The following is a 13,389-nucleotide window of genomic DNA, read 5'->3' on the forward strand; positions in this document are numbered from 1 at the left end:
ATAAGGAAACTGAGGCTCAGAGAGGTGAAATGATTTTGCCCAGAGTTACATGGCAATAAGTGGCAGTGGTGAGATTCAAACCAAGTCTGTTTAATTTCAAAAACCAAGTTCTTACCATTTTGCTGCATTCTGAAAGTGTGTCTTTGTGACACTATTTGACCGAGAGCTCACTCTATGCGAGGCACAGGAGCTCTGGAGTCAGACATTGGGTTTGAGTCTCAATTCACTTACTTACTAGGTATCAGACTTTGGGCAAGTTCCATCATCTCTTAAGTCTTTTGCCTGTAAAATAGGGATAATAAAAATATACAGCTTACTAATTTATAAGGATTAAATTAAACATAGCATATAAAGCAGTTAGCAGAACGTCCAACATACATTAAATAGGCAAAGAGCTATTATAATGCTAGTATTAAGAAATGCATTGAGTTACAAAGTATATGATTGTCTAACTACTATGCTATACACCTGAAAGTAATACAAAATAACACTGGACGTAAAATGTAATTGAAAAATAAAAATTAATGAATTAAAAAGTATGGCGGAGGTGCCACATACACCCTAGGCTCGGTCGGAAGTTGCTCTGTCCAGCAGAGGCTTCGTGACCATGGCGGAACAAACTTTTACCCAGGACACTTTGTTATGTCTGGGGGAAGGAAGGTGACTGCCTCTCTAGTGGAGACCAGCAGCCAAACCTTCATCCCTTATGCCTTTTATTGAGGAGGATACATACAAGAGATACAAGGTTAAAATTCATAAATTGTCTATTGTATTCAGGCGTTTGACAATAACAGGTAACATACACTAATTCAGGAGTCACACTGACTGATTAGAGTCAAGGTCTATAAAACATTTGGACCAGGTGCAGGGTTCTATATACTCCCTGCTAAAGATAGCTTATATTACATTGCCGATAAGAAAAACAGAGCAAGTTTTAAAGCACAATGAGCTTAATAAGCACTCTTTGATCTAATTCCCATGGCAACCCTCTGAGTGGTTAACAGTCATGTTCTGCACGCAGCCTTATGTTGAGACTTAGAGACAAGCACGGCCAGGACACTGGAAGCTCGTCATGCTCAGGCCGGGTCTACAATTCCTTAAACCACGAGGAGTGGTTGCCCACAAAAAAGAAAATAAATTCATTGAATTAATGAATGGGTATGTGTTGACCATTATATGGCATTTCTTAGTTACTATGGAAAAGAGAAAAGAGGTAAGTAAAGGAGACGAGTGGGAAATATGGAAGCAAAGTGGGAGAGAGAAGAGAATGAAGAGGAAAAAAGAAAGCTAAAGAGCTTTAGATGTTTTTCGGAGTAACTCAGATTTTCTCAAAGATGCAAAAAGGTTTCTTTATCTTACTTCACCCCAATCTCAGAACATTAATTCTCACTGGGATATGACAGTTCTCTGAATAGTGAGAAAATAATGTTAGCTTTCTTTCAAGTTGCCCGCAATTCTGGACAGACACATAAACAAGTTATGTTTGTACTATATCAGATACGCAAGCCATAATAGATACATATACAATTTAAAATGAGAGTTCCAAGAACCGTGAGATAGAGTATTTTCCTTTTTTATAGGAGGGCTAGAAACCAACCTATGTCCTACTAATGGCACTGAACTCCACAGGTGTGTTGCAAAGCTCTGGGGAAAGGACAAATAGATACGTTCTGAGAGGCATCATCCTCCATGTAAAATGATCCAAGGAGCCTCTGTGGAGATGGAGACTTCAGTAGACTCTGAAAGACAACTGTCACGGTAGGTGCCTGGTATTTTAGTAAAATTTAGTGCCTCTAAATAATTCACTGAGCCTTGACTGCACCTTAATATTTAAAAATCCATGCTTATCTCTTCAAGATGAGTTGAGTGTGAGCTCCATGAAGGCAGTGTTCCTGTCTTCTGCTTCCTTGCACCCTTTATGTGACCAAACTAAATGGTAGGAGCAAAGAGACATTTAATAACTACTTCCCACCTGACTTGTGGTTCTAGCTCATCGAAAGTGAGCAGATTGCCAGCAGCTGAAAACACAGCCTTTGGTGAATGAGCAACACTGATTCCCTCAAATGTGGACTTTTCCTAGGAAGACACCAGTTCTGACTCAGTACGAGTTATTTCAAGAAATTATTTTCTTCTTTTCTACAGCTGAGTAGGAGTCCATTGTGTAACTGTACCAGAGTTGTTTTATCCACTGATCTACTGATAGATATTTGGGGTGCTTCCAAATCATGATGATTATAAATAATGCTGTAATGAACATAGGAGTGCTTATATTCTTTCAAATTTAGTGTTTTGTGTTTCTTTGGATAAACTCCTAGAAGTAGAATCATTGGGTCATAAGCAGTTCCATTTTTAATTTTTTGAGGTAACTCCATACTGCTTTCCATGATGGCTGCACCAGTCTGCATTCCCACCAACAGTGCAGAAGGGTTCCCATTTCTCCATATTCTCACCAGGACTAGCTTGTTGATTTGTTGATGATAGCCACCCTAAAAGGTGTGAGGTGATATCTCATTATGGTTTTAATTTGCATTTCTCTGATGATCAGTGATGTTGAACGTATTTTCGTATGTCTATTGGCCATCTGTATGTCACCTTTGGAGAAGTGTCTATTCAGGTCCTTTGCCAATTTTTTAACTGGATTTTTTTTTGGGGGGGGTGTTGAGTTTTTTAAGTTCTTTATAAATTTTGGGTATTAATCCTTTATCAGATGTGTCAGCGAATATATTTTCCCATTCTGTGGGTTGTCTTTTTATTTTGTTGATGGTTTCCTTTGCTGTGCAAAAACTTTTTAATTTGATACAGTCCCATTTGTTTATTTTTTCTTTTGTTTCCCTTGCTTGAGGAGATATATCAAAAAAATATATTGCTATAAGCAATGTCTGAGATTTTACTGCCTATCTTTTCTTCTAGAATTTTAATGGCTTTGGGTCTAACATTTAAGTCTTTAATCAATTTTGTTAAGTAAAATAAGCCAATCAGAGAAAAACAAATATCTCATGATTTCACTCATATGTGAAATCTAATGAACAAACCAAACTAACAAGCAAAATAAGAGACAGACTTCTAGACAGAGAGCAGGCTGACAGCTCTGGGGTGGGGGGGTTAAGGGGTGGAGGGATCAAGCAAAAAGGAAAAGGGACTCAATGGACATGAACAACAATGGAGTCACTGTGGGGGGAAGGGAGTTGCGCGGACGTGGAAGAATGTATAAGGGAGAGTAACGGTAATGGAAAAATACAATTAAAAATAAATTTGTAATACTAAAAAAAAAAGTATTTTCTATTAACTTGAATGAAGGAAGCACTCTGAAAACAAATTGCAGTGTGCTGTTCTCTGCCATCCTCTGACTTTTCAGTGGGAAACAAACAAATCATGTTCCTGGTCTGTCTGCATGAAGAGCCTGCATCAGGATGATAAGCTGAGTAGTCTCTAATGGGACCCCACAGCCCTGCCACTTGAAAAATTAGTCCACCTTCTGGCGCTGCTGTGATGTTTTATTCATTTACTTCTTTATTTGGGTGGTGTACCACATAGAGTCCTCAGCCCGCAGAATCCACTCTCCCATATTATTTATCTTGATAAAATCCTGTGGCACATTTTAAGTACAAAGCGTCTCATGCAAAACCCAACAGAACTCTCTAGGCGAGTTTCCCTCTCCCAGTTATTAACTGAAAAGTGTCCGACTATGGGGGAAGAGCAATGGAGTTGAGATCCCTCATGTAACTCTGAAAGCAAAACAAAACAAAACAGGCTTTTCTTTAGATTCCAGAGTCCCTGGCAGCTGCCACTCAAGAACTGCTAGGTCACACAACTGCAAATGTAGCCAATATATTATCAGTCAGTCACAACACAGGAGCCAGGTGAGAAAAGGCTATCATCATGTAGGATGGATCTAGCAGGAGAGAGACTCAAGAGCTTCAAAAGATACTGATGACATCTGGGCCCCCACTCTTAGCTTACAAGGGAGAAAGAGAAAATAGTTTGCAAAATGGTCTCATGCCCCAGTGGTTGTTAGCCTTATTTTCCCCACATGCCCTATGACAGATGATCACCATAGTGCACAAAGCTTGGATCCCAGGCAGTTCCCTTGCCCTAGTGACAACGTATCCCTTTCTCTCACATTCAACAATGCTTATTAAAAGGCAGGTGAATGGGAAGGACTTCCAGAGGGCTAACTCTGAATACATTCTAATTTTTTTTTGAGAACTGAGTGACTTTACTAATAATAACAGAGTGCTTGAAGGATACACCTTTGTAGAATATGCTGCCACAGAGGCAAGAAGCTGGAAGTCATTGTCTGATGCCATCAAGGGTAATAGTGATCGCCTGTCGCCCTTCAGCCCCCACTTGCCAATTTCAGAGGACGAGTCCAGGGTCTTCTCTTCACATTTCACGTGCTTACCTTCCGCGCTGACTGAAGCCTCAAGTTTCCCAATCAAACAAGAGATCCCGCTATCTGGTAAGTTATCCTAGCTGAAGACACTGCAGTATGGCCCACTGGACGAGCTCAGTAGGGCATTCAGCATGTTATAATGAAAGTGTCTCCAGTCTGACTCAGGGTAGGTCCAGGAACTGTTGGGCTGACTCTTGGTATGGTTCTTATTCCGGTAAAGATGAAAACAGCCAATGGAGTCCTCCACTCAGGATTCTGCCTGACGGTTGCTATGAGAAACTGTACAACAGAATAACTGCCCTCCACGCTACCGTGCCTGCCTCCCTTCCTGCCCTATGAGTAATCTCTGCCTCAATTAGCTTCATTTACTCTTACCTCCCACCTATGGCCCCACATGAAAATACATACAACCTTTCCATGAAGAGGTTATCAGTGAAAAAGAGGGGAAGAGAGAGGGAAGAGATTAGATACTTTAGTTCCACTCAGCATTTTCTAGCTTCAGAGGATTGGAAAAGAGCGTTCCTGGGAAGTTTTATTTCCCCTCTATCTGACAAAGCTTTGCTGAGAACTGCATTGCAGAGGGGGAGATCTGGCTGGGTGCTCAGGCCAACAGGGTGTGGCAGGCAATCAAGGCCTTATGGACTCTGCAGGCCTCGGCCAATGCCTCCTGCCCATGCCTCTCTCCATCAGAATCTACCTTGGGCAAATAGCAGACACTGCTTCCGGGCAAAATACATGAGTCAGAGTCCTCACGTGGGGACAGATCAGAACAGACCAGAGCCAATATTTTGCCTGAGTCTTACTGAAAAGAAGAGAGAAAAAGCAATTAGATGTATGCTAGGAAAAGAAAATCTCTCTAGATACCGATGACGTTAAGTGCAAATGATTTGTAAGCTCAACCCAACACTGGAAGTTTGATTTTAACTCCACTTCTATGAAGGGCAAGGGGAAGGTGAGTGTGAGAGAGAGATTACAGGTAGCAAGGTACCCTTGGTATTCTGCTCTTGAATATGACTTCAGGAAACACTTGTCCCAGCCAAAGCAATGACTCATTCTCTGATGCCAGTATCACAAAGGGAGCTTGATTTGCTGCAGTCCAGCAAATAGTGCCACACTCCTTAGAAGAAAAAGCTCTGCTCTAGCATTTCAGATAGATTCATTAAATTCAAGTCAGACCAGAAAATGGAAAATTACCATCACCATTTTATAGTAGAGAGAGATGACCAAAACACAAGTTGAGAGTACCAAAAGCTTTCCTTCAAAAATCAGCAAATATTTTTGCATTTGTTTGTTTTGGGTTGTTTTATTTATTTACTTATTTATTTACTTAGGCATGCAGTAATATATTACAGAAATCAGACCCAGAGAGATTACTGGGGAATCTAAAATTATTCCACATAGCCATTGTAAAGAAGTGATGAAACTGTTAGCAACTAGATGCCAAAGACAATTGCTAGAGGCCTTTAATTTAGATTCAAACTTTCATTTATTCAGCAATTATTTCCTATCCACTATGAAAAAGACTTTGTGGAAAATATTAAGCTATCCCTGATATAAGATGGGAAGCAGTACTTCTATGAGACGGGGGTGGTTGTTTCAAGAAGGGGATTATCATTTCAAGAAAAGGAAGGCTTTCTGGTAGAAGGAAAAAAAAGAACAGGTCCTCGAAGGATGACTAGAACTCCAAATTTAGGGCAAACTCTTCCTGACTATCGAGCACAAAGACATGAAGGCGAGGCTATGGAGGGAGTCAGGGCACAGTGAGCAGATCAGATTGCCAGAGCAATGTGCCAGGGACTCAGAAAGGGCTGGTACTAGGTTTGTGGAGAGTGATGACACAGACTAAGCACATGGATATGTGGAAAATGTGTTCAGCCTTCAGGAACTGTGAGCAGGAGTTAAATGAAAAACTTTGACAATTAGAGCAGAAAGAGCAGCTACAGTCAAGGGCAGGGTCCTGGAGGCCCACTTCTGGGCCATGTGCTAGTTAACCTGTTAGTTGCTGGGCTGTGGGGTGGTGTGGGGGTTTCCAGGAAGGCTTACCACAGTAGGGTGCTGGGGGAGCAAGGCATTCAGGGAGTTGGGAGATGTGAGTCTGGAGTATTTGCCAATAAGTGAAGAGTGTTTCTGAACTTTACCAACCAGTACAACCAAACCAATGTATAGCAGTTGAATTTTAGTTCTGTATATGGTTAAAAAAAAAAAAAAAAAAAGCCAAAAGCTAATAAAAGCTTTTGCTTTTCATATCTGTAGACTAAACCTTTACTGGGATGTCAAATGCAGTATGCTAAAACTAAACTCATCACACTCTTTACTAAACATCTGATGATTACACCAGGAACTGGCACCATGAGCTACTCAGGCACTCATTTCAGAAACCTGGGAATCATTATCAGGCCTACACCACCATGGCCAGCATATGAACTCCCTTCCCAGTCCTGGGGAATCATCATTTTGTGAATTTTGATAGCAGCCAAAGCTACTCTCTCTTCCTGACCCCATTTTTTTCACTTTTTGGTCAACTTACATAATATTTTAGGGATTTAGTTGAATTACAGTTAAATGTGTTCTTAAAATATATTAATTTAAAATACTATAATTTAATTAGGCCTATATATTTAAATAATTTATCAATCTGGAAATACTATATTACTCAACTCTATCATCTTATAAATCAATAATATACAAATTATTTTTGATAATTACCCTAGCTATTTTCTCTTTTCACTCTTCCTGAAACTCACATTAGTAATATGTCAGGCTTAGTGTAATATTCTCCATTTATTTTTCTCACCATTGCCCATCCTTTTGTTTTTAATTTCACTTTTTGGGAAATTTCTGCAACTTTATTTTCCAACCGTTGATTGATCTTATTAGAGATAGTAAAAACTGAAACCAAGGACTCTGAGATGCAAGGTTTATTAAGAGGAACCTGCTGGGCTGTCTCAAAGGAGAGAACAGCAACTGGCGTACAGACTAACAAGGTTTTAAAGGGAGGGATAGGGAATGACCGGAACAGGGTATCGGGAAGCCTAGTGATTGGTTGGGCCTGGGGCTAACGGCAGGAACAAGGTTGGGTCTGGGGGTAACAGCGGGCACAATGGTGGGAACAACGAGGCACTTGGTGGTTTGTTGGGTATGTTGCTGGGGAGAAGGCACTTGGTGATTTATTGGGTCTGTTGCTGGGGAGAAGAACAAAATAAGGAAGTAAAAAATTTTCTACCTCCTACTGGTGTTTTGCAAGATCTGAGGAACTTTTCACTGGACTCCTCAATAGTCATTGTTTGTGGTTTTCACTTCCTGCTAATCAACTTATTGGGTGGGGGTTTCTGAGGCTTTTACTGAACCTAAGAGAACTGACTCAAATGACTGATTTCCAAGAGTTCTTTTTTATTCCCTGAATGAATAACATCCTGCTCTTTTTTTTCATGTAGGCACTGTCTTTCACTTATCTCTGAGGATTTGGCTACTTTGAAGTCTTCTTTCCTTCCCTGCATGCTTCTGATTCCTCTGAGTTCCCTTTCCCTGTTTCTTCACTTGGGTTGTGCCTTTCATGCTGGAGGCTTTAATCAGATAGCTACTGATTCTTGGCTGTCCATTCATATTTAATAATGAAGCACCAAAGAGCTGTTTTGAAGCTAGCACGTGGTATGAACTGGTGGGCTTTACTATAGAGTATTCAGACAAAAAGCCACATGTTTTTATTTGTTTGTTTTTTAAAAATACAAAACACGTTAGTTAGGTTAAAGCTAAACTGCTACAACAAAGAGACCCCCAGACAGAGTGATTCAAAGAAGTCCGATTTCATTTCTTTCTCTTTTAACATTCCACAGTTGATGGGTGATGCTGGACAAGTGGGTGCTACTGCTCTTTCTATTCTATTTGCCGCTCCACTGTCCCCAGAGTCCTATCCTTGCCTCACCAGCATCACACTCACATCCTGCCCTTGAAGGGAATAAAAAAAACAGGAAGACAAGCAAATTTCTTGTAAGAGGGTGAAGTAGAAGCTGTTCATACCACTGATAAGAATTTAGATAGTGGTCATATCTCACTACAGGGAACCTGGGAAATGTAGTCCTATCTAGGCAGCCAGATTCCTTGTCAAAACTTGGGGCATTCTATTAGTAAAAAGGGTAAGAGGGAGAATAGATACTGGGGGACACTGAAGTCTTCTCTACTTGAGGACTCTCAAGTGTCAATAATTCCAGGTTTTTCTCTCTGGTGGTTCATTTTCTCTAGGGTGGGTCCTCAAACTTCTGCATATCCAGGCTGCTGGTATTCACTGTCAAGTGTACAAACTAGGGCTCCTCACTCCCACTTCCTCTGTGCCTGAAATCTCAGAGTCTGGTTGTCCTCTGCTATACCTTCTCCAAAGAATAAACTTCTGATTTTATGTGGGGGTGGAGGAGGCCTGTTACCTGTCTGTGTGGAATGGGGTACAGTTGCTCCTTGGACAGACTTTCTCCTGAAATCACTGCTCTTGGCTTCCCACACTGCCCCTGTCTCCTGTGGTCCCTGATGCCTTCGTTTCTAAGCTTTTCATGGGTTCTTTGGGTACATGTATTGTGGGAACTTAGACTTGACCTTTCACTTTCTTGCCATTCCGTCACTCATTTTCAGTCTTCACAAGTTCTAGTTCAGGGTTACACACATCTCCTAGCAGCCTCAGAAATGACATCTGCCTTTCTGTTTCTTGTTCTCTTTATTCTTTATGGGATTCAAAAAAGGAGAAGGAAGTGAAAATGACTGTTACTCTACTATCCTGAAACTAAAAATATTTTTTTCATCTGTACATGATGCTATCACTGGAAATTTTATCTCAAGCCACAGACATCAATTTGCTTAAAATAAGAACAGTTTTATTTTTCCGTTCATCCTGTGGGCATATACTCATGATTCTCCACAAAGTAACCACTAATTGTATTTCATTTTAGAGTGATTTTTAAAAGGCTTATTTGCAATGATATCCAAGACTTGTAGTCATTTCTCATCCCCACCTCCCAACATATTTATAAAATCTATATTGAATTTCTTTGCTTTAAAAAAAAATATTTTTAGACTTCCGGCCAAGATGGAGGCTTAGACGGACACGCTAGGTCTCCCTCTACAACTAGAGAGGAATACAACTACTTCAAAACAAAGGATAACTAGAAATTCCAGAAAATAAAACTACACGGAAGCCCAACATATGAAGTTATAAACCAGCGGTGCCATTTGGGCAGGTAAGAGTTAAAGAGGGCAGTGCTGTTTGCGGTTGCACCCGGAGCGGCGGGCGGCGAGGAATCCCGGCTACGCAAGCCCCTGGCGGTGCGCGACCCCGGCGAGGAATCCCAGCTGCCGCCAAGCCTCTGCCGGTGCGCGACTCCGGCGCTGGGGAGAGCGGCCGCCGCATCGCCTTGAACAGTGAGGCCCAGGGGGGCGGGAGGACGGATCCCGGTCTCCTAGCTGAATAACTGTGTGAATCCATCTTGGACCCCCGCCCCCAAAGAAAGCACCACAGGGCTGCGAAATAGGTCGCGGACAGGCAGGCGCCCGCCGGTCGCTGATTTGTGACGCGTACACAGGCACTGCCCCCGACAGCCAGCCCAAGAAAACAAAACGCATCTGTCAAAATGAGGCAGACAACTATAGAAATCCTGGTGGCGCAGCTCACCAGACAGCAGTTAGAGAACCTGACAGATGAACAGATAAGAAACCTGTCAGAGGCTCAGTTCTGGGCCATTGTTATCAGGTGGCTTACAGAATTCACAAAAGAGCAGGAAAAAGATATGAAAGAAGCGAAAAACTTTCATAACGAAAGGAACAAAACCGCATACGAGACAGAAGGAAAGGAAATAAAATCCAGAGTTCATTTCAACAAACTGGAATATGGAGAAGGAACAAGCAGTCAACCAATGCAGCGAGAGGAAATGGGAAGCAACAATGAAAGGATCAGAAACCTCTGGGACAGCTATAAAAGGCCCAACATAAGAATCATTGGTTTGCCAGAGAATGAGGAAGATGAACTAGAACTTGAAAAATTGAGTGAAAATATAATAAAGGAGAACTTCCCAGACTTGGGGAAGGGAATGGACTTGCAGGTCCAGGAAGCAAGGAGAGTTCCCAAGAGACTGGACCCAGGGAGAACCACTCCAAGACACATTATAATCAAAATGTCAAAAATTAAAGATAAAGAGAGAATCTTAAAAGCAGCAAGAGAGAAGAAAAGAATTATGTACAAAGGGGTCCCAATTAGACTATCAGCTGACTTCTCAAGGGAAACCCTACAGGCAAGAAGAGACTGGCAAGAAATATTCAAAGTAATGAAAATCCAAAACCTACAACCACGAATACTCTACCCAGCGAAATTGTCATTCAGAATAGAAGGACAGAGAAAGTGTTTCCAGGACAAAATAAAACTGAAAGAGTTCATTAGATCCAAACCACTGTTATATGAGATGTTAAAGGGACTGGTTTAAAAAAAAAACAGAAGCTAGGGAGATGAAACAAAGGCAAACTAAATAGGCAACGAGAGTGGAAAAGGAACTGTGGGTACGGGAAGCATATTGGGGGGAGGTCAACAGGGAGGGGGAATGGGGAAAGGGAGGGAGATGATATAGGAATTGGGGATCAAGGTAGGAGGGAATGGAATAGACGGAGAGAGGTTGGGAGGAACTGTATGCACAACTAATGGACATAATCTAAAAGGGGGGGACAACTGGAGGGAGGGGGGCCACTGGGTGGAGGGGAGCAGAGGGAAGGGAAATTGGCACAAATGTAATATTTTAATCAATAAAACACATTAAATCTGAAAAAAAAATATTTTTAAAGCTGATTTTAGAGAGAAAAGAGGGAAAGACAGAAACATCAATTTGTTGTTCCACTTATTTATGCATTCATTGGTTGCTTCTTGTATGTGCCTTGACCAGGGATCAAACCTGCAACTTTGGCATATCAAGATGGTGCTCTAACCAACTGAGTTACTCACCCAGAGCTCTTTGGTTCCTTTGTTGAATGACCTCTATAAGCATACAAACCAGCAGTGACAGAGGCTATTATGTCTTTCCTAAATAATTCTATGTGGTTCAAAATAAAGTAATTCAGAGAGTGCTCTGTAATATAAAATGTTTTTAAAGACCTGCAGATAAGTTAACTCTCTTTTTTCTGAAAGATAATTTTTAGGAACAATAAAAACTATAATTTGGCATAAAGAACCTGGACTCTTTCACTTTCTTATTTTTGCCCATGTTAGGCCATGTACATGGCACACCTTCTTCAGCTTCTTCCTCTGGCTGCCTCCTACTTATCCTTCAAGACTCAGTTCCAGCATCAGCTCCTACAAGAAGCCTTCCTTGATCACCTCCCAGAGCTCTCCCACAGACTGATCAGGAGCTGCACCTATGTATTTTCGTAGCACCCAGTGTTCCCCCTAAATAGCATTTAGCTTATTGTAGTCACCAGTTTATTTGTCAGTCTCCCTCACTAAACAGTGGGCTCCTGGAGGGCAAGGTCCACATCCTATTTATCTTTATATTCCTGGCATCTATAAACTATGCCTGGAACACAGCAGTTGCTAGTTATATATTCACTTATTGAATGAATAAGAGAAGTGCTAGATTTCAATTGGAAATAAAAATTCCTCAATGAAATTAGAAGCAGAGATATCAGGAGGAATACCTCATCGTGTTACTTTTAATCACTCATTCCCTCAGTGGCTAAATATTAACTGAGCCAAGAATAGAAAATGTCTTCTATAAGACTCAAGTAAATAGAATTCCAGAAATAGATATACCTGAGAAATTTAAGCCACTGGCTTGCTGGCCAGATAAAAAGATGCATAGACTTATACTTTTGGTATTTGCTTCAGCCCAGGCTCTTTGGTTACAATGATAGAAATCCACCCAGGTTAAAAATGGGGTTAATGAAACCAGAAAGCATACAAGTTCTATAATGAGCAGTCACATTGGGGAGAAGAGCCATTGAGGGTGAGCACTTGGGGTTATAGTCTGCCCTTTTCCACATGTCAACCAGACACATGGAAAAGGGGCAACTGCTTGAATGTGGACACTGACTTGCAGATTGCTTTGTTTTTTGTTTTGGGGAGGCAGCAAAAGTTATATTCAGAGACTATGTGTCTTTGCCAGTAATGTATTTAGCACAAGTTCACCATGGGAATTATAATAATTTCACAAGCCAACAGCATACATGATAATCTCTCTTAATAAGCCAGATAAAGAGATAACATACTCCACACAAATGACAGATCAACACACTGTTATTCCAGGGAAGGGGAGGTGAAGGAATAAAGTCCATATTTAATGAGGTGTACCTTTCATACGAGGAGGCACTCAGGAGGCTTGGTGACCAACCAAAGAGCTGATTTCCCGTGCTGGTAGGTAGGCAGCTGAAGAGGGCCTCGCCAAGACAGGAGCGAAGGCCGTACGGGTCTTCGGAGAGTTTTTAGGCTAATGAAGAGCCACCTTACTCAAACCGGAAATCTCAAGTAATCGTCACGAACTCTCAGTATTTGTAGCCCAAACGTTCCTCCCTTGCCATAGTTGCTTCTCCACATGTTCCCACTGATAAGCCCCAGCGAGTCCTTCTGCAGCTGGGCTGCTGACTGCTTGCTTATCAATGACAACACATGTGGGACACATCCTGGCATGACTTCCTTCATTCTTGTATCAAAGCAACTTTACTTCTGAAAAATATTTTTCTTCAGCCTTTGTCGTTGTCGTAAACAAATGGATTCAAGCAAGTCATAAACAAATGGACTTGAAATCATGAAACCAATACATGATACAGGCTGAACAGCCGACTGGGAGACCCCTGACATGATGTGGGCCCACCCACCATGCTGACAGGGCAGCCGGACACCTCCCAAACCACGGTGGATGTGCTGACGGACTTGGTCACTACTGCTCTAATGAAACTCTTGGGGGCAAGCAACATATGAATAAGCTTCTAAGATGTAAAAGAATTAGCTGAAGGAGCAGAAGATAGAACTAAGAATCTCT

The 13,389-nt window shown here is 41.5% G+C and overlaps 1 protein-coding gene across 2 annotated transcripts in view; it reads right to left on the minus strand.

The window, feature by feature from the left end:
- CRACD (capping protein inhibiting regulator of actin dynamics) overlaps positions 1 to 13,033 on the minus strand; it is an 81,230-nt gene extending 68,197 nt beyond the window's left edge. Inside the window, exons 1-2 of one of the 2 annotated variants that reach the window (XM_090266838.1) lie at positions 12,702 to 13,033; positions 236 to 282 (exon numbers count right to left, since the gene is read on the minus strand). In XM_090266838.1, coding sequence (XP_090122964.1) covers positions 236 to 266 — 31 coding nt within the window. In that variant the 5' untranslated portion in view covers positions 267 to 282; positions 12,702 to 13,033. The remainder of the gene's footprint in view (positions 1 to 235; positions 283 to 12,701) is intronic. The other variant, XM_090266839.1, reaches the window with a different exon arrangement.
- Between the last annotated feature and the right edge of the window lie 356 nt (positions 13,034 to 13,389).

The sequence above is a fragment of the Furipterus horrens genome, unplaced genomic scaffold (assembly GCF_987537825.1).
Source record: "Furipterus horrens unplaced genomic scaffold, mFurHor1.1.pri manual_scaffold_2, whole genome shotgun sequence".
In the NCBI taxonomy this organism is placed as follows: domain Eukaryota; kingdom Metazoa; phylum Chordata; class Mammalia; order Chiroptera; family Furipteridae; genus Furipterus; species Furipterus horrens.